The sequence below is a fragment of the Zerene cesonia genome, chromosome 19, assembly GCF_012273895.1.
Source record: "Zerene cesonia ecotype Mississippi chromosome 19, Zerene_cesonia_1.1, whole genome shotgun sequence".
In the NCBI taxonomy this organism is placed as follows: domain Eukaryota; kingdom Metazoa; phylum Arthropoda; class Insecta; order Lepidoptera; family Pieridae; genus Zerene; species Zerene cesonia.
In genome coordinates this window covers 6,547,491-6,571,875 of record NC_052120.1, presented here as the reverse complement: position 1 = coordinate 6,571,875, position 24,385 = coordinate 6,547,491, and the positions used below count along the sequence as shown (strand labels likewise).

The window sequence follows — 24,385 nt, the reverse complement described above, 5'->3', positions numbered from 1 at the left end:
TAATAAATGTTATTTGCAGTTAACAATTTTCTTTTTTCTTTATTACAATATTTATGGCAAGACTAGGTATATAGCCTAAAGCCTTCCCCAATAAATGGAGTATCTAAAACTGAAAGAATTTTTCAAAATGGTCCAGTTGTTCCTGAAATTAGCGCGTTTAAACAAACAAACAACTGATGAGTTTGTTTATAATATTAGTATAGATGTGAAGTTACTCTGTCTGTCTCTTCACTGAACCTATTTAGATTAATGTGGTAAAGATATAAAATGAGACAAGAGATAGGCCATAGGATATATATCCTAAAAACCCCGCGAATAGAGCGGTAAGCTATTTATTTTGTTCTTCTGAATGGAATCGTTAGTTAAAACTTAATTAGAAATACAGTATTAATTTAATGAACCAAAAACTATATAGTCTAGATGTGTATACAACATTCAACCATATTCTGAATAAATCTTTTACGCATAACCACAATCAGTTCCAGAGCAAGTGCCAATAGTAAGACGGGAGCATTTCAACAGATGGTACAACACAGGGGCATACTACGCGTCCACCCTCGCCTCCATATTACCTACGCAGACTGTGTGCACGCTAACATTCTGCTGCATCACCTACGTTATGACGGGCCAGCCCGCTGAGCTGTTGCGCTTTTTAACGTACTGCACTACTTTGATACTAGTATCGTACGTAGCTGTGTGTGTCGGACTCTTTAATGGCTCTCTGTTTAATATAAAGGTAATTATTTAAGTTCATAATACACTTCAGTGCGATTTACTTGCTTTTTTCAAAGAACTGCACAATTTAAGAACTCAAGGGTGATGTTAGCCCCACTATTTCGAAATATCTAAAATACGCACAATTTTGAGAAAATAACAGGAAACAGTTCAAACTGTCATTAATCCTACCTCCTACTATTTATCCTACTAATATTATAAATGCGAAAGTTTGTAAGGATGTGTGTGTTTGTTACTCTTTCACGCAAAACCTACTGAACCGATGGCAATGAAATTTGGTACGTAATCGGCTGGACAACTGGAATAACATATAGGTAACTTTTTATCCCAATATTCCTACAGGATACGGGGTGAAACCGCGGGGCACAGCTAGTCTTCTATAAAGAATAATATCATACTTATCAATATCACTACTTCAGCCACATTTACGGATATAATTAATTATTTTGATCATATCTACAAAGACTTTTGTGCGATAATATCATTCTATTAAAAATTATTTGAATAAACGGATCAAGAAGTATATATGTTTTATATACCGTTCTCTGTAATTCACAAAAATAGTGTAAGTTATGTAAACGCGTTACCTTTTGTTCCAGAATGCAGTGATCTTCGGTCCATTCTTCATAATGCCGTTCACGATATTCTCCGGGTTCTTCCTCAGATATAGCGACGCACCTTCCATATTCCGATGGCTGTTTCACATATCGTTTCTAAAGCACGGCCTGGTTGGTCTGGTGATATCTATTTTCGGAATGAACCGCCCAAAACTTGTTTGCACAGACATCTATTGTCATTATTCAAAGCCGACTCAATTCTTGAAGGACAATGGGATGTTAAACGAAACGTTTTCATTTGCGGTAGGAGCGTTAGCTGCTATTGGTGTAACAGTTATTACCCTCACATACGTTGTACTGAAAATACGGCTCAAATTAAAGTGGTAAATTGAAACTAAAAGAGTAACTTTATGTGTTAATTTTTCTGAAATAAATGTGTTAATAACAAGGGATCAAATTAAAGTATAATACGCTCAATATTGAATATTATGCCGAGTTTTTCAAACCATGTTGTTGTTTCGAGATCGAGGACAACATTAGAAAGCATGAACAAGACATTCCAAAGAATATTCTTCTATATTTTGTTTTTAAGTGGTTTCTAGGGTTTTATGGGGAATGATAGCTTTGAGCTTTGCTTTTATCAAATGCATTGTAAATATTATGACTTAAAAGATTTGTTCTCAATATTTCTATATCTCTGTTTTTTTAATAATAACTACAGTCTTGTCATATCAAGAAAAGCTTCAGTAATAGATCCTGTATAGTTTGTTATAAAACAAAATTTACTATAACTGAATCAAGTTTACTTTTGCTAAAAATATTTTACGAGGCGTACAAAAATTGTCGTAATAATTCGCAGGCCTTTATTCTCCTCGGAGGGGTAAATTTTTATAACATAATTTACAAACTTAATCAAAATCAACACAAAATAGGTATATTGCCTACGTTTGAAGGATATTATTATCGAATTTTAATTTTAAGTAATATATCGTGTCATATTATAGGTACACTTATGTGATGTTTATTTTATTGTTCTATTCGTAGTGATTATGTCATTTTGGTTTTGTTTCAGTGCCCTATTCATTATATGGTTGTCTATAACACGGTCATAAATTCCAAATATTCTGTTATTATTACTTAAAATTAGGAAGACGGGGTGATTGACATTCAATCGCCTTATGGTGTAGTGTTAATTTCATTTGGACTTTTTAAACAAAGCTATTATATTCGTTATTCGTATAACTTCGTTAAAGTGGTTTCATGAACAGTTAGTATAATAAACCAAATATTTTATGGCAATATTACGATCTCAGGCGTGCCAGTTATTGTGAGGAATTAAAAATAAATCGAAACTATATTTCTACGGGATATATTAATTATGGGTTGGATGATTTTTTGTAGAATGTTTATACATTTAACACATTGATCTGTGATGATATACATAACGCATGAGTATGTGTGAGTCTATGTTAATTGTTATAAATATAAAGGTGTTGTTACTTTGAGATTTTATTATGTGTCTTTATTTTTATTTAAACTAAAATTCTATGATAACATCTATCAGTAAATGTGTTGTGATATGTGAATGAGCATAAACTAAAATCTGTTCCGAGTTATCATCACGCTTTGCTCAATTATTGGATGTTATTGTTCGGTTATAAGTTTATTTTATATAGCTATTGATTATGATGTAAATAAACATTTTAATATGTGCTCTATTTTTTATTTGCAAGAAATTCCCAGATAATTTTAAGCTATAGCAGTGTTTCACAGATATAATACGAGTGTTTCACGATAGTTTGAGTGAAGTTGATCGGGCGTGAAGATAAGAGATTGCAGAATAGGCCATTGTACGCAGGCAAATATGGATATCAGAGGTCTCTCGAAATCCCTAAGGATATCACGAAATCGCGGAAGATATCGAATATTCCTGTTAATTACGTCTTTTATTATTGTAAAAGTAGTGTTCTATTGCAAAACTAGTGAAATGAAGAATTAAAATGCAACCTGAAAACATTTTACAAAAATACGAGTCGACGGTGCCTCACTTTGTTTGCTCTTACTTCGTGCGTAATTTTTTAGTAATCCTCGCTTCACCTAACCAACCAATTTCATCAAAACACCAAGGTGTGTATTCAAAAATGCATATACACAGTAGTCATATATATGCAATATACAGTATATAAGTATCACACTAATATTATAAATTTAAAAGTGATAGGATACTTTTTATTCCGATTAAATGCTCCCTGGGGTTAAAACAGTAATCTTGATATCCGGGTGGTGCCGGGACGAGGACTATTATATGCATGACACGTTTGTATGTACTTGTGATTGTCTTTCAGCAGAATTATTACAAACTATCTCAACATGAGATCTGGATGCGAGAAGAAATTTGCTACTTGAAAATAGCACATTTCAACTACAATGGTTTGTTCCTGAAAGTTCTTATAATTTTTTGAATATTTCTATGAACACACAGGAACAGATGCATCCGTCGATATCAATTTGTAGAAATGGTAAAAAAAAGAATATATAATAAGCCCACTGTACGAAAATACACGATAATTAACAACAATGTTTCTTATATACAGGAAACAATGTTGATATCGTTATATTTCTAGTACGTAGGACCACAGATAACATAATACTATGTAGGACGTAGGTACTTACTTATGGAATATACATATATATTAAAGAGATACCTTCGGTCGGGAACATAGGCCTAAGCAATAAGGTGCATAACATTGACAAAATGCGTTAGTAATCAGCATAAGTGATGAAGGTTAAAATTAACGAATACGTTTACGAGTTATTTAGTAACGAAATATATTTATTCAAGTAATGTTTTGCTAAGACAATAAAGTAAGGATTCAATTTGCTGTACAACTAAAGAAATAAAAATAAATCTTCTTATACAGATAGTCACTTCTCAGCGTCTCGGTATTTCTATTTCAATTAATATAAGATTAAAAGATAATCAGCCAAATATACACACCTTAAGACAAACGTAAAAATAATTTAAAATCGATTCATATAAAGCGAAGCTTAACACAACACGGATAACGTCTTATCATGCTCAATATATAAATTAATATCATGAATGTAATAATGACTTAATAAACACAGATTGTGCTCTATAGATAAACAGCAATACATCAATATGCTGTTTTAAACCCTACTGTTCGTCCCCGTGGTACGTCGCTACGCCGCGACTAACTCTTATGTGGCTACTGGCTGTACTTACAGGATAATCATCCAATTCCGTGCATCTCTCGACTCTGTCTTGTATTAGCGTTTCCGTTGATTCTGAGTTTTGTTAAAATGGATTTAGAGAGAGGACAAGACGATGCGAGCCTCGAAGACGGAATATGTTTGGCGTTCAATGACATTGTGTGTTCTATCAAAATTCCGTTTGACGGTGAGTTATTCAATAATAATATTTTCAACGACCACAATAACTGTAATTGATAGAATCATAAACAATTTGCAATAAGCATTATTCATAAATGTTTCTTCAAGTATCTTATTATCCGAGATAATTACAATTGTTGTGATCTCTGAACTATTTATCAAAGTTTAATTATGATGGTTTTTAATATTTGTTGACTGTTCTATTGTTAAGATGACGCTCAGATATTGCATAATGTTCGCAATAAATTGACATAAATCACAACGGGTTAAAGTTTTAAAATACCCGTCATTGTTTGAAACCTGCTTAATTATCGCATATTTTGTTAACGATCAGGTAAATTTTATACAATTTATTTTCTTATTATTCTTTGTTTTTAAATATATATGTTACATTGAACAAAGTTTAAGTGATGTCAAATAAATTATTTGTTCAATTAATATTTGCAAAATATTTGAAGCTAGTGAGGATAATTATCACAAATACTGACATGCCTAGTTAGATTACGTGGAAAGAAAGGGCTAATTAATAATTTAATCATTTAATTAAATTATCTCTGTGTGTTAATTGAGTTTTATCTTAGGATTAATTTTTTTCTTATGTTTAAAATTATTTTTATTTCAATTGAAGGCAATAACGACTGAAAGTCCAAAATCGTTAACATATATAAAACATTTGTATTTATTTATTCCCTTTACAGAAAATCGAAAAACAAATTTATATTTATACGATATTCATTGGTGTATTCGCAAAACTTTCTAATAAAATCCTAATCATCATAGTATATGTACCGTCACAGTATATATTTAATAACATATACAAGTACACAATATCACCAACTTACACAAGAGTAGGTGATAGACATTGTTATGACACAAGGAACAGAAATAAAATTGACTTGCCTGCTTTCCGGGTTAGTAAAGTAAAACATTATTTATGGAACAAGATATACACTTTGACAACAGAAATCCTCACGGTATCACAGAGTTAAGTAGTATGTGAATTGCTTAATTTAAAACATATGTTAAAAATGTATTTCAAAAAACCTATTATAGCATTAATTTATATATGGAACATAAAAATCCATGGAATATTGTCGCTGCAAGATGCACAGGACAGTTCTTTGGCATCATAATTATGTAGTATTACCAATGTAGAATAAAAATGTTAAATCGGCATTATTTTAAAAGAGCTGTAAGTTCTTGCCGGCTCATCTCTGTATTTGTTTCAAATGTTTGAGTTTAAAAAATATATCGTAATAGGTAACATTATTTTTGTGTCGTAATTAAATAACTACCTCAATATACGAAGTAATAACATTTTTATTATACTTGTAATGTGTACCTACTTGCTGATTGCCCGCGACTCCACCCTAGACGTAAAATATAGAGTAACTTTGGGTCATAATTCATGACGATTAAGTGAAAATCGCTTTCGATTAAGTTAAACTGTTGTTGAGATTAACGGACAACAAACAAAGAACCTGTTGTGGCTCTGATGCATTGTTCGTTGTTGGTGGTTCACTACAAATAATAGTTTCTCTCATAATACTACTAATATTATAAACGCGAAAGTTTATAAGTATGGATAGAGGTGTGTAAATAATTGATTGATCGTACGAATGGTCTTGATTTGTATGATAATTTTTTTTACTATGCATGACCAACTAGCTGTGTTTCACGGTTTCACCCGTGTCGTACATGATGTAATGTATACTATATGGCCTTCCTCGACGATTTTTCGAATCGTACCACTAGTTTGTGAGATTTCGCGTTCAACAAACAATCAAATAAACTCTTTATATTAATAGGTATAGATTAAATTCTCTTCTTATTTATTCATCTGCTTATTTATTAACATTTATACTAAGAATAACTCAACTATCCACACGCAATCTAATTAATCTTACACCATTGTTATAGAGCATTAAAAGTAATAAAGACACAAATAACTAAGTGCCTGCAATGATTGTTATTTTTTTTTATCGGGAATTTAAACAAATTATGTCAAAACTATTAAAAATATGAAAATAGTTTTAGAGAATATAAAGTCTTCAAGTATCAATATACTTTTATATTTAGATTAAAAATTTAAATCATAAATACCGCATTTATGTTGTTGTTGCTTTAATCAAATCCGACTCTGCTCCATGGCCTCAACGTGACCGCAATGCTAGTGCGCATTATTGCATTAGGGACATTTGCATGCCTACCTTTTGAAGATACATCTTGTATATATAAAATCATATTTGCATAGCCAAGGGCATATACGTCACCAGATTCTAGTCAAGCATTTATCTATTTACTCTTTAATATAACAGTAAAATAAAATTCATTAATGACCGTAAGTGGTTTCATTAAGTCCCGTGGTGGCGTATGGGGCAGATGATATACATCTGTATGTCTGTTTCACTGATTGATTTTCTTTATAGGTAAGTACGTAAGCAGCCTTCTGTGTCCTGTCAAGCCGGGAATTTTTGTTCTTTTTGTGAGTCTTTTTTGTTTTTTTTTTTGATTATTTTCTGGGAATCGAACCAAGAACCCTCGGGTCTACAATAACGCGATAACCACTGTCCTAAGGTGGTGATCATTAAAAACTGTATTCCAATAACATTTTTAAATTATGCTCTGGGCAAATTAACATTGGCTTTATTGGTAAAATGTATGCCGGCCTAGCCAGAATTATCTTGTACCACAGGTTATACTAAGCTAAGATCCTTATATAACATTTATGTAATACTTACCGCCCCGGCTTTGCCCGTGATATATCACTCAGCGAAAAAACTTTCTATTAGCGTTCTTTTGTGTGAAAACACTACAAACATACATACAAAAACACAAATGGTTGCTCTTTAGAATATAAGTTTAGAAAGAGAACTAGCTTATGCCCCGCATAGTCAAAGAAAAAGCTACACAGTCCCTATGATTAACCCTTGGAAGTTCTGCAATGATATTCATCCTAATCGATTCAGTTGTTGAAGCTTAAAAAATAGACAGACAAGCAGTGCTAGTAGCTAGCATTTATAGTAAGTATTAGTATCGCAGAATACGGCGTAGGTGAGCAACTAATCGACCTCGAAATGTGACTCAAGTTGTGTCGCCACTATAAAATGTAATTACTTTGTCATAAAGGGAATAAAACCGAGAGATCAATACATATGTAATTGACATAATTGATTAATTAATCTTATTTTCCTCTGCTTTTCAGCCCATACTAGTTTAGATTACTTATTTTGTATTTATTTAATTTAGTTTTTGTAATTCAATTAAAGTGAAGTTATTTTGCCCAGTCCTGGATGCAACACGAAATTACATATAATAAAAATCAAGCATCTACTGTTCTATAACAATTATCATACATGAAAAGGAGACAAAAGCAATCATTATATATCCATATAACGATTGCTTGCGCTGGAGATTCATTTAAAAAGTTGCATACAATTTCGTTGATTTTTAAATATGACCAGTGGCGTAGCGTAGGGCGGTATACGAGGAGAGGCGGCGGGAAGCACCAATATAACGTAACAGACGTACAGCGAGGTCTTAGAAATAGATGGTATAGTGTCCCGCTTTACTTTTTGGGCAGAGCACCTACCCTTACAAGGGGCACCGTATATCCAGGCCCCAAGCGTATAGTTTTTCCCAGACCACGAGTATCCGCGTTACGCCACTCAATAAAACATTCAATCAATTTAAATTAAGTTTTATCTAACCCGGAAACCAAACGAACAAATATTAAAAATTGTTAACTATGAAATGTTGTATTTGGTAGTCGAGCACGCTTCGGCACGAATTGGGCCAGCTCGCACCGGGGAAGTAGCACACCCCCACAGAAGACCGCCGTGAAATAGCATTCTGCTGTGTTTCTTTCGGTGAGTGGGGAAGCCGGAGGCCCATATCCTTTTCCTTACCCTTCCCAGTCCTTTCCTTTATTCCTATCGCCAATCCTTTCATAATCCCTTCCCAAAAAGTCGGCAATCCATTTGTAGAGGCGTAAGGTCTGCAATGGACCTTATGCCTCTCCCAATGTTCATGGGCGGTGGTAGCACTTACCATCAAGCGTCCCACCAGCTCCATTGCCGACTGTAACATAAAAAAAAATGAAAATATTTCTTATAATAAAATACCTTATGGTTTATGTCGGATCTTGGTAACTTACTTCGCAACTTCTTCAATCAGAAAATCAAAGGCTTCCTCAATAAATAAAAAAATTATATTTATACTTTCAAATTTATTATTAATAATCTCAATTGATGATAGCAATGTCAAAACAGCATGATTCACATCTTAATCCTCCATTATAAAAAAAAACAACTATTCTTATATATCAACATATCAACTAATACAATATTTTTATTTTTAAGCAAAAGTCATTAACCTTAGCTCATTCACTTACTGTTTCCAAACATAATCAATGAAAATTAACAAGATATTTCGTAGCATTCTTTGCATAGAGATGTCGGTGAACTTTTTGCTTTTCGCCACGGCTTCCCCTGTAAGTTTGTCTATTTGTATGCCGTGACCGACTCCTTTATACTTGATTTTGGCCAACTTTAAACGGACAGACTTATTTGAAACTGTAGTGTACTAAACACCGTCTTCATTGTCAAAGATTGGTGACAGTACAATAATTTCATAATTTTATTTCATTGTATTATATTATGTTATAATCATTTCATAATTTTATATCCTTATATATACTATGATTACCTATTGAAAAGGTCAGGCTGTATTGTACCTACCTACTTGGTTTGTTAGCACAGTACCTACTAGTACATTATTATTTTATCTGTGGTGTTATTATAGATCCCTATCGTTACTCTACTTCCGTAATACAGAGGTTATGAAACCTTAACCTCTAAATACTCAAGTTACAATACTTACAAGAAAATTGGAGTGCCTGGCTGTGATTTGAAAATAAGAAGCTTGGTATATATATACTACTAGGATGTTAATCTTTTTTATTAATTTATTCGGGTCTTTCTATTCATCCCTTACTTTAACGACAGAACCGCAGTTTGTCCGGAGTAAATTTAAACGAATATTTTTATGTTTATATTCTTGCTTTTGAGGTAAAGTATCCGACATTTTGTATCATATTTAAAATAAAAACATTGATCCGCAAGCTGGTGAAACGCTAGTCTAAAAAATAAAATGTCAGAAGACAGTGAACAGCCTACTACCTACTACACTCATTGTAGTTTTGTGGAACAGTAATAGTAGGAAATTATACGATACACAATGTTTGATGCGCAAGCACGCGTAAGTACGTTTTGTTGAGAAGTTTTTTTATGACATTGATATAGGTACACGTACATAACTTGTTTTGTATATCAGCGAATATTAATTTATTCTATTTATATAAACTCGTAAAAATAATGTTTTGCTAAATATTACAAATCTCACGCTCAATGTGTATAAATATATACAAGTATTAGCTGCGCCCCGCGGTTTCACCCGCGTAAGTCCGTATCCCGTAGGAATATCGGGATTGCCTTTATGTTATTCCAGTTGTCCAGCTGTTTACATACCAAATTACAATGCAATTGGTTCAGTAGTTTTTGCGTGAAAGAGCAACAAACATACACACATCGTTACAAATTTCTGCATTTATAATATAAGTACAAAAGATTATTTATATATAAAGATTGATACACAATTTTAATTTTGTATGCTTTCACGTCAGGATTAAAAAAATCCTCTATCTCGACCTTACCCTGGGACAGGAAAATACGAAGCCAAGTTCAACTATTATAAAATTTTATTTGATTAATTGAACAAAACAAATAAAAAATCGCTTGAAAGGAGGATCTAAGTTCATTATACCGTAGAGGTGACGTTTTAGACTCGAGTTTTAGGTGTTATTTGCACGCTTATATTATATTTTTTTCGGTTACAATCTACCCCTGATATCACTTGATGACCACGACCGCTCTGTCAAGAGCTACACAAAGACATGAATCACATAAGATTATATTTTTAATATTTTATCTTTAGCATTATTGCTAATGACAATAATTAATGATTACATCATATAAACATGAATAGAACGTGTGCGGTAAAAGTATATTTTATATATGTATAATGATAATAATGAATCAAATTGCTATTATTCTGTGCCGCAGTTCCATGCAGATTAATATCTTATTATTTTATTGAAAATTCATAAAGTCATATTACTCATGTATTCATAATAATGTTGTAAAATGTTAGGTCATTTTGCGTATCCGTCGATCAAAACGTGTATTATAAAAATTGCACTGTAGATTTTTTTGTCATATTGCGATTTAACTATTATTTAGAGAACCACAAAATAAAAAAATAACAATTTAATTTTAATTAAATTTTCGAAAGAAATTGAAAATAAATATACATTGTCTTTCCTTTTCTCCTTGAACTCTACCTACAAATGCCATAATTTTTTTATAATTTTCTGTTGAGCGCTACACAATCCGTACTATCTCGGAACTTTTTATTTGTATTTCTATCACTTATTCCGATTTCAAGGAGTAATATGTAAGCTTAGTGATATACATTATAGTCCAGCTACTGTACGTTTTAGTTTATATAATTAATAAAATATAATTTATAATAATTCTTTTGTGTCCATAAAACGTTGATAGTAAAGCGTGGGGAGGACTTGAGTTATCTCACTTGCCGTCGAGCGTTGCTCTTGCATATACGTAGTGATTATTTGTGGACATATATTGTAGTATATATTAGATATAACGTACTATAAAAATATATGCTTGTTACTTGACGCGTGAGTGCAGTGACACCATTAAATGTTCTTATGAATTGTACGATGGATCTCGAAATTGGTGAAATCAGTGGAACTAAAATAAAACCTAATATCACATTGTTTACGGATCTCACTTATAAAGTAAAAGGTGCGTAGTATCTTATTACATTAATGTATTAACAATAACCAGACCGTTTCTGTATATTAAATATTTAGTAAAAAGAGTGCTATGAGTACTATAACATATATTTTCTTTTTGTTTGTTTGTATGTGCATCAAACTCATAAAAACCACTGAGTAGATATTGACAAATATATGGCGATAAACAATTATTATTTACGATAAAAGTAATGGAAACTGTGTACTAAAATGAGGTCATTAGATAGGTCTTAAAAATTAAATACCTAGAGGTTTCACTCTACGTTTTTCTTAATATGAACAGTTGACGAAATATACGCGTCTGAAGTCGTAAATTCAATTATAAGTAATTTTGTAGTAGATGCGAGCGAAGGCGCGGGCCGAAAGTTAGTGAAATAAATTATATGAAAGTGAAAATAATGATTGGTGGAGAAAGTTGTTTACTTGCATGTTGCATATAGGCACATGTGATCATTATTTGAAATCTAATATTTAAAAAAGCTTTACGAGATCGTGGCTGTATCATATCGTATTATTCAACGTGTGGCGTAATGAATGAAACACATAGTAACTGTAGATATAAAAATAAATGTTGTGCTTAGTGAAAGTTGCTCGGTTTTCGAGATACGTCCACTCTTTCTTGTGATAACCTGGCGTACTTTACTAATAACACATCGAAAAAAATTATTTAATTTATTTATATATATATATATATTAGATATATATTATTATTTTATATATTATTTATTTAATTATATATATATTAGGATAATAACATAATTGTAAGGGGCTCATGCATAATTTTGTTTAATTAGAGATGTAACTCAAATTTCTTATTTTATTCACTAAAAAACTAAGCAGCTAACCCGTGGCCACTACGTTCGACGATCAACAATATTTTTAACTCACATTACATCATCATTTAGCACAATATATATATTAGTTAGACAAGTCCATCCGTAACATTTAATCTATAGTTTTTCTACATTCTAGTCATTATTCATTTAAAAAATACAAAACATAGAATTTTGTTTTGACTTTACTATCACTTTAATAAAAATATAATAGCAGCAGTGTAGTGTTGATATAATTAACAAGAATTAATACATAACATATTTTCCTTTAATGCAAATTCAGTCATTGTATATGTATGGGTTAAGATCAAGGCAGCAGTACATACCAAATAAAAATAGAATATTTTATGTAAAAACATGTTTGTAATGGTCATGTAAAGATAGGATACTTTTGGCTGCGTTATTGATACAAAAAACTTAAAGAAAGATGTTTCATATCCTGGCGAGATGGAGAACATGCTTATCTCTACTATTTTAATGTCTACTATTTTTTTATTTGTAGATTTTGAAAAAAAGTAGCTAAAGTAAATCAAAAATTTCAAAGAAGGAAACAAAAGAATTAAATAAACCGAGAACACAGTTTTTCTTATGTTCACACCTTATATTTTAATGAAGTTCAAGAGTATTTCGGAACAAGATGTTATCTCGACAGTACTAGTTGTAGTGGCACGCATAGTGGACCTTATTAATTTTTTGAGGGATTGTTTGTGTGACTTATTCTCGATAATATATAATTATACTATATAATAATACTAAAAATTCTTTACTAGTAGAAGAGTACCTTAATCCTTAATGACATATTTGTTTCAGACTAATAACATTACATTTTTAACATGCCATTATGTGAAATCAAGATTATTGTATCGAGATATATAATTATTTTTTATTTTTTGTAAGTTAAAAGGTCTGTATAAAATACAAGATAAGATAATTGATACTGGGGTGCAGAGGTCAACAAATATTATCATATTTAACTCCCTGTGCTAGACGTAAATTTACTCAGAACATGAAATTAACTTTTTTACGACCTGATGGTAATCGAAAATGTGGCGCAAAATGGAGAGCGATTACTTAAAAGTACCCTTTCACTATTTTTTTGAACAACCCCAATTTTTGTTATCGTCAAGACACAGTTTGTCCGGACCCCTTTAACCTACGTCCGCCATAAAGAGATGGCCAGAATTTGAAGACCAATTGAAGAATGCGGATGTCGGAATCAAATTGTATAATTCCGCAGCACACTCTCCAAAGCGTATCGTAAAGGCAACGTGGTGTGTGAGCGATAAAAGACCGATAAACTCATCTACAAGATCATCGTCATTTATAAGCATCTTGTGTGCCATGGGTACTGACTGTCGCTTCAACAATCTTTGAGTTGAAAGCAATGGACCATACACAAACAGACTAGAGGCTGAGCAACCCCATCTTAAATACTGTTAACCCTTCGTCAGAATACCAAGCTATTTTGAGACAAAGATAGTCATTAAAGATATAGCAAGAAGATCAAGGAGGGAAGAAATACAAAAACTTGGAAAGATCGAGTGAGATCAAATGGAGGAGTTAGTAAATAAATGTACGATAATAAATTGGTTTCACATACTATTAAAGTGTTCAGCCATTACTTGCATTGACTGTTCTACTTCGTACGGCTTGTTTATTTTTTCGGATTGACTGATCAGAAGATGTCACCAACTGTATTATAAAAAGTATGCCTGCATTTTGTATATATGTGTAAACGAGAAGTTTATCATTTTTTTTTTTTTCAACGTGCAGTATGATAAAGAAATTGACATTAGATTTAAATGCTCTTATTTCTGTAACCAGTTACACATAGTTAACACAAGTTAATACATCTCAATTATCTCACTGTCTTGTGTCATGACTTAAGAGTTAAGAGACAGATCTTGGTGACAGTGTACCTGGTGGTCATGTTACGATAAATTTAAAAATACATCATTAATTTACCTCAGTTAGATAAAAATAATCACTCATATAAAAAATTGCATACCAATAGCTAAAAAAAAATTAAAACTTAGCCTGCATGGGCATTGATGCCTGAAATCCTCTACTTGAAGTAAACCCGAATCCTACGAACGGCGGTATAAAAGTGGCTTGATATATTTGATAACCACGATAATATATATCTGATAACCAAGATAACCACATTACACGGGTGTATCAATACACAATTATATTTTTATAACAACCTCGACGGTGTCAATAGACGATCTGATCAGAGCCATATTAGTATAAAACCAGTACACTGTATCAGCAAAAACACCCCGAAAAACATGTGCTTTGAATCTACAAAGTGCCAGCGGGGCACAACGCATGTACAACAATTCATGGATTAGTATAATTGTTAAACACTTCTAGTTTATTTACGTTTGTCCGATAAATATTTTAAATATACCTCTGATCCAATATATTCATGATACCTTAACCTTCACTAAATTTAAAATAAAAAGTACAATTAATTATGCGTATGCGGTATGACATTATGTTCGGAAGATAATAATTCTACCAATAATAAATATTTAGTAGAATCATATACAGCAGGCATTCAAAAGTAATTTATCTTTGGTTTGTTTATTTTATTTTAAAGTTTTTCAATTTTAATTTTAAATAGTTTTTATTATTTAAGTTACATTACTCATATCTCGCTTTGATAACTTCTAGACAAAGAGGTTATAAAAATTATAACACTTGAATGTTTATATAAACCTATGGATGAATATTATAGCAATTATGGTTGTTATAGATGTGTAAAAAGTGTCTATGTTACAATGTTACACAGCATCTTAAAAAAAACAATATTTTATGTTAAATAGTCCTGCAGCGTAATACGTTAATGAAATATATAATTAATTTGGATTCTTATAAATTATTATGATATACATATCTACTCGTACAATACTACAGTAATCAATAAACACGTTAGTAAATTTTAATACAAACATTGGTACATAATATGCAAATAAGTAATATCTGCCCAGACGGGCACGGCCACGGATAGACATCCGTAGAACACGTATTTTACCTTCTCTTAAATTTGCATAACGAGTGCACTGATCTATATTTAGTGTGCTACATATCTATATTATGAATATCAAATGAAGATAGTATAACAATAAAACTAAAAAAAGACAGATGGATTTAAGACTTTAATTATAATAGTTATTTTTATTCTACAAGTATGCTACGAATCGATATATTAACAACAAACTGACTGCATAAATTTAAAAGCTACGAAGATGTTAATAGTTATCCATGCCTTTTAATTGTATTCACCTTGATGTTAATTTTTTCTCAGATTGTTTTTTTTGTATGTTATGAAAATTGCTACCTTTTTAGCAATTCAAGTGGTAGTAAATTTAATATCATTCTTCTTTTTTTTGACATACTGTGCGATGTTACTAATAATTAAACTCAATGACCTCTTATTATCAAGTGACGATATAAAAATGGAATTTGGTAGGGTTAGCATAGAACTTTTTTCACTAAATAAGGCATAAATAAGGGGTAATTTTATTAAGTCCAACTTACATAAAATTTCACTACCAACGGATGCCCGTTTATAATATTAGTAGGATATGCATGCGCATATCCTACTAATATTATAAACGCAAAAGTTTGTGAGGATGTGTGTATGTTTGTAACTCTTTCACGCAAAAACTACTGAACCGATTGCAATGAAATTTGGTACGTAGATTGGTGTACAACTGGAATAATATAATATATCTCTCTTATTTATACTATTGGTTACAAAAGTAGCGCTAGTCGTCATCTTGTTGTTAGTTTGCTTTATCGTGCGACATTACTGTCTGTGCGATTGATCGAATATTTATTTTGTTAATTATTTTCGTTGTGTCGTTGTTATACTCTTAATTTATATGTTTTTTTTCTGATAATGTCTGGAATGAAGACAAATCGTTGAAAGTGGGAAACAGGGTAATTTGAATTGATAGAAGTCTTATCCGAATAACAATAAAATATAAGTGCCGAGCGAGTATATTAATTATTGTATAAAAAGCTAAATTCTGAGCATTCCTTTGCAATTTCTTCGTAAACAATCTTTGTACCTATATTGAAAAAAAAATTTACCCTACCAAATTTCACAGCTATGTCGTCACAATATAGCGCAGAATAGTTCCTATTCTTAGTTGGATTGCATAACAATCTACACCACACATAACACATACATAACGACAAGATGCAATATACCACTGATATTTCGAGCAAGATGATGCTTAATGAAACTGTAAGCTTAGCTTTATCAAAAATACTTAATTATTGCGTGGTAACAACATACTACGCAATGTAGTAATATTAGTTATTTGAATAGAATTGATCAGCTACGCAGTACAGATTATAGTATATCATACAAATTATAGCGGCAAATTCCGTAAATATGAATGTAGAAGTAATAGGAGTTTTCTTTCTCCCTACAGCACGATCGTGGTTTAGGAGGACAAAAGCGCCCCAAGCGCGGGAACAACTTATACTCAATGGAGCGTGCGGTGCCATACGACCTGGAAGACTGACATTTATATTGGGACCCTCAGGAGCCGGCAAAACCTCCTTGATGAAAATTCTTGCTGGAAGGAAGTATGTTTTCATACTTGCGTTGGAAAAAAAAATATAATTTTACTTGTAGTTTCAGAAACAGAAGGACATATCAATATATATTATAAATGGGACGGTATACCTTCAACTTGTGTTGTTCTATATTTTAAACATTAAACTTTACGATGAGTAACACTAACAGAAGGGAAAGAAGAAAGTAAGACATAGGCACATACAACAAACTGAACCTATGTTTGATTTTTTTTCTATGCCCACAGACAAAGCAAAGCCATGTTCATGCTTCGATCTGTATTTTAGGTATACGTACCGGCAGTTTAAACATTCTAATGAGGCAGGTTGCGTACCGACATTGAATTCAAGTTGAAATATCTATATGCTCGAAATGCTGTTAAAGTTAGTTTGAAGTTGAAGCACGATTTATTCACATCTAGATAGCTTGAGCTAGCGGGAAAATATGTATTAAATATTTTTTTTTTTATATTCAGTGTGCCGGAAAACACATTTAACAATACAAATAAACACAAAATATACGACAATACGTATAGTCGTATTATCGTATTATATTTTGCTACGTTATAGTATAGACATTCACGAAAGATGATATTTTAATCTTTAAATTCATATTTGAATAGTGGAAGATTTTAAAATAAATGTAGCTATGAATACAAATCGTGAGATCTACCGCATTTACTTACAATTTTTAAATAAATATTCATGTCACAAAAAGCCGACTTCGTACGTTTCATATAAAAAATGATTATGTATATAATTTATTACTTTTTTATTACTTTGCCTATTTGGAAAACACAAACAAGTTAATAAATTAACATATTGGTATGGATGCTTGGTCAAATACATATGCCGAATGTTTACACGTCTTTGTAGAAAAAAAATTGTTATGTACGAAAATATAAACTTATTCTGATTCTATGTTTGAAAAAAAAGAAGTTCGATTTATAATTTGAATTGCCTGTATCTACACTTAAATTATAAAAAAGAAACTTTTGTAAATTTGTATGTAACGTTTTCATACAAAAACCACAGGACCGATTTAAAAAATTCATCACCATTTCACCATTTTGTATGGAGTCAAACACACTTTGCGAAAGGGACCAACTCGCACCGGGGAAGTACCACACCCCCACAGAGAACCGGCGTGAAATAGTGGCATGCCACTGTGTTTTGTACAATGAGTAGGGGAGCCGGAGTCCTGTTTCCTTTTCCTCACCCGTCCCTGATAAATCCTTATTTCAGTGGAAAGAAGGAATGGACGATTGCATCAATCTTTTCCGTTTCCGTTACCCCTCTGCGAATGCTCATGGGCGGTGGGGATTGTTGGCCGCTATGACAAAAAAAAATTAAAAATATAGCTGCATATGTACCACGTAAGAAGCCGGGGCGAACTATATAAAATATCCTTTACAATAACCTCATTTATAAGTATAGAAATACACCGTAGCATATTGTTGCCTGTTTCCAGAAAATCTGGTGTATCCGGTTCAGTGTTAGGCGCTGGTCGTGACGTAGTTTTAGTAGCACAGCACGCTACTCTCATAGACACGCTTACAGTTAAGGAGACCCTACAATTTGCAGCATCCTTGAAACTACCTAACGCTACGCGAAATGAAAGGAATCACACTGTAAGTACTCAATACTGTTTATTTACCTACGTAAATTGTATAGTAATATATATACTGAAGACGTCTATTTAGCGATATTTAAACTAAGAAAAAAGTTCCTGGAAACACTGTTGGAGGGCTTAATATATTGTTCAGATTTCATCCACCGCAATAAATATAATTCTGGATAAATAAAAACATCCTAAATAAATACAATATATTACAGCAATTAAATAATACTGCAATCACTAATTATATACTAATGCAGCTGTTCAAATTATAATGTACTACCGGGGGGTTATCGTGACGTCTAAAAGCAGTATTAATTCCAGTGTGGAAAAGAGACAGATATGTAGGTCGTCTAGCACCATAACTTTCCCACTTTAGAATTAGTACTGTTGTGTGATTTATAAGATTTTCTCCTTTCGATTATATTTACGTACCTATTTTCTATATTCTATAATACAAGATAAGTATAAAATTAATTGGTGTTTATTACTGTCGTTTAAACTCGAGAAAATTTTAGTTTGATGTATTTATGACCAGTGAAGGTTTAAATGATGTTCTATGCCGTTGCCATCGCCGGGTCAGTAAATTAGATATACTAAAATACTAAGTAAATTAGATAGACTATATATACTTATACTGTGATTAAACATTACAATATAAATATGTATAGTATTCTAAAACTGTGATAAATCATACTGTGTTATTAATTTAATTTAATTATTCATATATAATTTGAAGAAAAAATTAAAAATGTACTGAGAGGTATCACGTTTTAACTAAAAATAACAAAAAGTTATAAAATTAATTATCTGTTATAATGCATACATACAGATTATTTATTTTTTTTTAGAAATAACCAGTTTATGCAATCGTCAAATAATTCAAATTTATATCATTTTACAGCTTTTATATGAACTTACGATTTATTATATTTAATTACTATTTATGAATTAAATTTTATATCTGAAATTTAACATTTCATCCAGTATTTGCTTTGCTATGTAAATATGGTACATCCTTTTAGTACCTGTTTTGAAACCATTTTATGATTTTCGTATTGATCATTCTTATTAAACGTGTATAAGGCTTCTAACAAATTTACACCTACTGCAGTAATATGATGATAATTAGAAAACTAAATGCAAAACAATTCCAAAAAAAAAAATAGGTGCCGCTTCCAGTTCAGTGTATGTAATAATAATTTAATTTGATTACATTCTACCCTAATTTATAATTTTTTTTTCTATTACAGATTGAATCAGTATCCAAGCAATTAGGCATCAATGAAGTATTTAACACAAGAACCGGTTTGCTTTCGGGCGGGGAAAGAAAACGGTTGACGATAGCCTGCGAACTGCTAACTGACCCAACTATCATGCTCTTGGATGAACCCACTAGGTAAGTAGAAACCCAAATAACATCCGAAGAACTAAGAACAAGAAGGCATATTATAATGCACTAAATTTGTTTTGGAATCTATATTTTAGATACATTAATTTCAAAACATTCATAATATTAACGTTTTTTATTTAACAACATACACCTTATGTCAACCTGCATTTTGACAATTGACAGCTTTTCAATATTTGTATTTTCTTGTTTAATTTTTATTTAAATCAAAACTAAATAAAAAATAAAGATACCCGTATGGTTTAATTATTTAGAATATTGATTTAACGTCATTAATACCATAGTATGTTGCTATGCTATGTAGACTATGAACATATAGAGCAATCAATTTTTGCCTGTGCTAGTATAATTAAAAATAAATTTCTGTAAGTATTGACATTACTATAAATGTATCTGAGCTCAATTTGGAAAGGAACACCTTTATATCCTGTGTATGACGTCATCATATATTTTTTTCGTTTTAATATATCTTATACCTTTAAACGAGCAATTCTTGTATATATATATATATATATAATTGGAATCTCGGAATCGGCTCCAACGATTTTCATGAAATTTAGTATATAGGGGTTTTGGGGGCGATACATCGATCTAGCTAGGAATTTTTTTTAGAAAATGTCATATTCGTGTTTTATTCGTGTTTTTTTTTCCTGACATCTATTGGTGAATAATAATACTATTTTGCTTCGTAGATAGCTGGACAACTGAAATAACACATAGGCACTTTTTATACCGATATTCCTACGGGATACGGTTACGCAGCACGCTTACGCGGTTTCAACCGCGGGTCACAGCTAGTAGTCTCTTAAAATATGCAATAAAAAATATTTTCTATATATAACAAGGTCTTACAACAAAATAAAATGTCAATTATACATTGCTCTCAATGCATTGGCACAGATCACATCATACTGCACCGATAAATCATACCACAGATAATATAATACTACACTACGCATAGGTAAATAACCTAACAACTTGTACTAAGTTAATGATCACATACTATAGTGCGTTAATTGCGATTCAATCGCGAGCACATAGTACTTTTTTAAATGGTCGCTAGTGTCGCGCCTAGTGAAGTTACGTATTAACACAGATAATATAACATTATCTAGTATAGAATCATGTTACCTGTGATGTTATGCTTTAAATTTCATCATTTTCATTCAGCAATTGCTTCCTGCACTACCTCTTTTGTCTGTTCAATGGTATTTTTAGGTATATGAGCTAAAATTTGACCAAATTTTTTTTATCCTATATAATAATTGTGAAATTGCATTATAATATATAAAAGTTTTATAAACGCAATTTTTTTTTAATTAAGGCATAACACAATTTCCAGTGGTCTAGACTCAGTCTCATCAATGTCGGTAGCCCAAGCACTACGATCAGTGGCTAACAGCGGGCGAACTGTTGCCTGTGTGATCCACCAACCATCATCACAACTGTTCACTTCTGCTGATGACGTCATCCTATTAGCCAATGGCAGGACGATATACGCCGGCGCTATATCCGATTTGCCAGAGACGCTGAAGAAATCCGGATTCGTATGCCCGCATTATTACAACATGGCGGATTACCGTTAGTATATGACTTGTCTTTGAAAGTTTTTATAAATTTGATTATATCTATATATAATATCTATATGATATAGAAATTTTTTGTCGAGTACCTGTTCTACAATACCTGTCATGCTAAGGAAAATTCTTATAATAATTCTGTATTATTACATAATTTTCAGTTCTAGAAATAGCAACCGGTGAACACACAGGAAACCTATCGCTATTAGAAATGGAAGCAAAAACATATGCATCTGAAATGAGAAAACTTACTGAGAGAACTATCCAGCAGAAACATGAAAAAGGTATAAAGTAATCTCAAAGTGTAATCACATTCATCAGACTGAAGTAAAAAAAAAAGTATTATCAGGGGCTACCGTCGTATCTGGCGTATCAATTCCTTATGCACACGCTAGGCCATTGGCTATAATTGTAATGGAAATATTTGATTGTTTATTTGTTTGTTTGTTTGAAATGAACAGTCTTCGATTTGAAAAATTGTATCACCGACAGACACCTGGGTAGATTATTCCAGGTTGACATAGGCTATGTTTTACTTTTTTTTAGTTAGTTTTTATCCTAGTCGAGAGATATTTAATATAATATCAATAATTAAAAAATCTGGCAGAGCTTATATTTGTCTCAAGGAAAAGTATTTCTCAATTTAGTAATAAATGCGCATAAAATCTACATATTCATTACACTAGTAAGATTAATTCTTTAAATGAAGTTGTAAATTCCGTGTTATATCGTTTTAATGGCAATGTTATGAGACCTATATCTGTGAATAAACATGGAATTACAAAATAAAAAATCCTCGGTATAAATCCAAACTCCATATACTTACACTTAGTTTTCATTGCATTTTCTACAGTTAAGTCACCTGAAGCAGAGGCCTTATTGAAATCAAACACGCCATTTGAAGCAGATGGCTACGCGGCAGGCTACAGACAACAAATGAGATCTCTTCTGTGGAGAGGGTGTTTAGGAGCTTTAAGAGATGTACATTTGACACAGGTTTGTAAAGAGTATTGTCTGATTACTTATGTACCAAAGAATACCCAATATATTCTAATATTATCCTTATTAGTCCTAACTTACTATCATTATGTTTCATCACAACTATATTTTTTCAGATTCGAGTCGTTACACATTTTGTTGTTGCATTACTGCTTGGTGCGTTGTATCAAGGCGCAGGACAAGATGGCGGCAGAACAATATCCAACACTGGTTGTCTATTCTTCTTCCTGCTTTTCCTGTATTTCTCTAACGCCATGCCGACGATACACACTTGTAAGCTCAATAAATAATTACTATAACATATACATTATAAATTTGATAAAGTCTTAAGTTGATTAAATAATTAATGAGATGTACCTTAATCTTTTTTTAGTCCCTGTGGAAGCAACAGTGGTGATACAAGAACATTTAAACAAATGGTACTATTTGTCTACGTATTGTGCATCGAAAATTATCGTTGATCTCCCTGTACAGGTAGGTTCTTTATAATTTACTTACTTATTTACTATCCGAGCCACACAACTTCGTCAGCTCTAAAAAATATTGTTAGGTACCTATTCTTGTAAGAATATAATATATCGTGAGTACCAAAAATTAAGCGATACTTCTATAGTAAGCAATTTGTCAAAAGCTTGGCTTGATGTATGGCGCGACCGCTTTTTTAAGATCATTTCAAAACAGTTCAGTATATTTACGCTGAAAATTTATTTTACAATAACACTTAAAATTAAAATACAATTCTGATACATCAGACATGCATGCAATTAAATCAGGAGTGCCTCAAGGTAGCATATTAGGGCCAGTTCTCTATCTTTTGTACACAGCAGATCTACCAACTCATGACAACACCATTGCTGCGACATATGCAGATGATACGGCTCTCCTCACGTCCCATGCAAATCCAAATATCGCATCAGAAAACCTTCAATCTGACCTGACCCAAATCGAAACATGGCTTAATAAATGGCGGATGAAGGTTAATACATATAAGTCAGTTCAAGTAACTTTTACTCTTAAAACGAAAACCTGTCCTCCAGTCAAGCTTTACAATATTGAGATCCCACAATCTGACGACGCAAAATACTTGGGTATACATCTTGACCGTCGTCTTACTTGGCGCAAACACATATGGACTAAAAGGAAACAATTAGACTGCAAAGTACGTAGTATGTATTGGCTAATCGGACGTAAGTCACAGTTGACTGAAGCTAGTAAAATGGCTATATATAAAGCCATTCTAAAGCCAGTGTGGACTTATGGCATTCAGCTCTGGGGAACAGCCAGCCATAGCAATATCGAAATTCTTGAAAGGTTTCAAAATAAGACTATGAGAGCCATGTTCAATATCCCACCACACATAAGCAATAAATATGTAAATCTAGACCTCAAACTACTGACAGTGAAGCAAGAAATTGAATTAAACAGCAAGAAATACCAAGGTAGACTGAGCCATCACAAAAATAAGTTAGCTGCGGAGCTGCAGGATAAGATTCGCTGATAAGATTCGCAGACAAAAGATGAGATATGCATCACTGGATGTGCATCTCAGCTTAATAACATTTTAACGGATGAAAATCTGAGACCATTTTAGATTATTGTTTTAATAAACAGATGGCTAAGTAGCAGATAAAAAGAAAAAAAAAATAATAATAACACTTAAACTTACTTAATTACTGTGCACACTAAATCTTTAAATACATTTATGTTTCCACATTTATACACGGTCAAATCACGCAGCACCGTC

The 24,385-nt window shown here is 31.9% G+C and overlaps 2 protein-coding genes across 4 annotated transcripts in view; both read left to right on the top strand.

The window, feature by feature from the left end:
* The window catches only part of LOC119834650 (ATP-binding cassette sub-family G member 1-like), a 25,931-nt gene extending 22,926 nt beyond the window's left edge, over positions 1 to 3,005 (top strand). For both annotated transcript variants that reach the window (XM_038359073.1, XM_038359075.1), the window contains 2 exons: positions 480 to 736; positions 1,335 to 3,005. In XM_038359073.1, the coding sequence (XP_038215001.1) occupies positions 480 to 736; positions 1,335 to 1,679 (602 nt within the window). In that variant the 3' untranslated portion in view covers positions 1,680 to 3,005. The remainder of the gene's footprint in view (positions 1 to 479; positions 737 to 1,334) is intronic.
* A 1,481-nt stretch (positions 3,006 to 4,486) lies between these two features.
* The window catches only part of LOC119834600 (ATP-binding cassette sub-family G member 4-like), a 22,521-nt gene continuing 2,622 nt past the window's right edge, over positions 4,487 to 24,385 (top strand). Inside the window, exons 1-9 of one of the 2 annotated variants that reach the window (XM_038358999.1) lie at positions 4,487 to 4,713; positions 16,889 to 17,045; positions 18,505 to 18,664; positions 19,905 to 20,050; positions 21,405 to 21,643; positions 21,804 to 21,926; positions 22,496 to 22,638; positions 22,758 to 22,914; positions 23,015 to 23,115. In XM_038358999.1, coding sequence (XP_038214927.1) covers positions 4,617 to 4,713; positions 16,889 to 17,045; positions 18,505 to 18,664; positions 19,905 to 20,050; positions 21,405 to 21,643; positions 21,804 to 21,926; positions 22,496 to 22,638; positions 22,758 to 22,914; positions 23,015 to 23,115 — 1,323 coding nt within the window. In that variant the 5' untranslated portion in view covers positions 4,487 to 4,616. Of the gene's footprint in view, positions 4,714 to 11,361; positions 11,594 to 16,888; positions 17,046 to 18,504; positions 18,665 to 19,904; positions 20,051 to 21,404; positions 21,644 to 21,803; positions 21,927 to 22,495; positions 22,639 to 22,757; positions 22,915 to 23,014; positions 23,116 to 24,385 lie in introns of those variants that run through there. The other variant, XM_038358998.1, reaches the window with a different exon arrangement.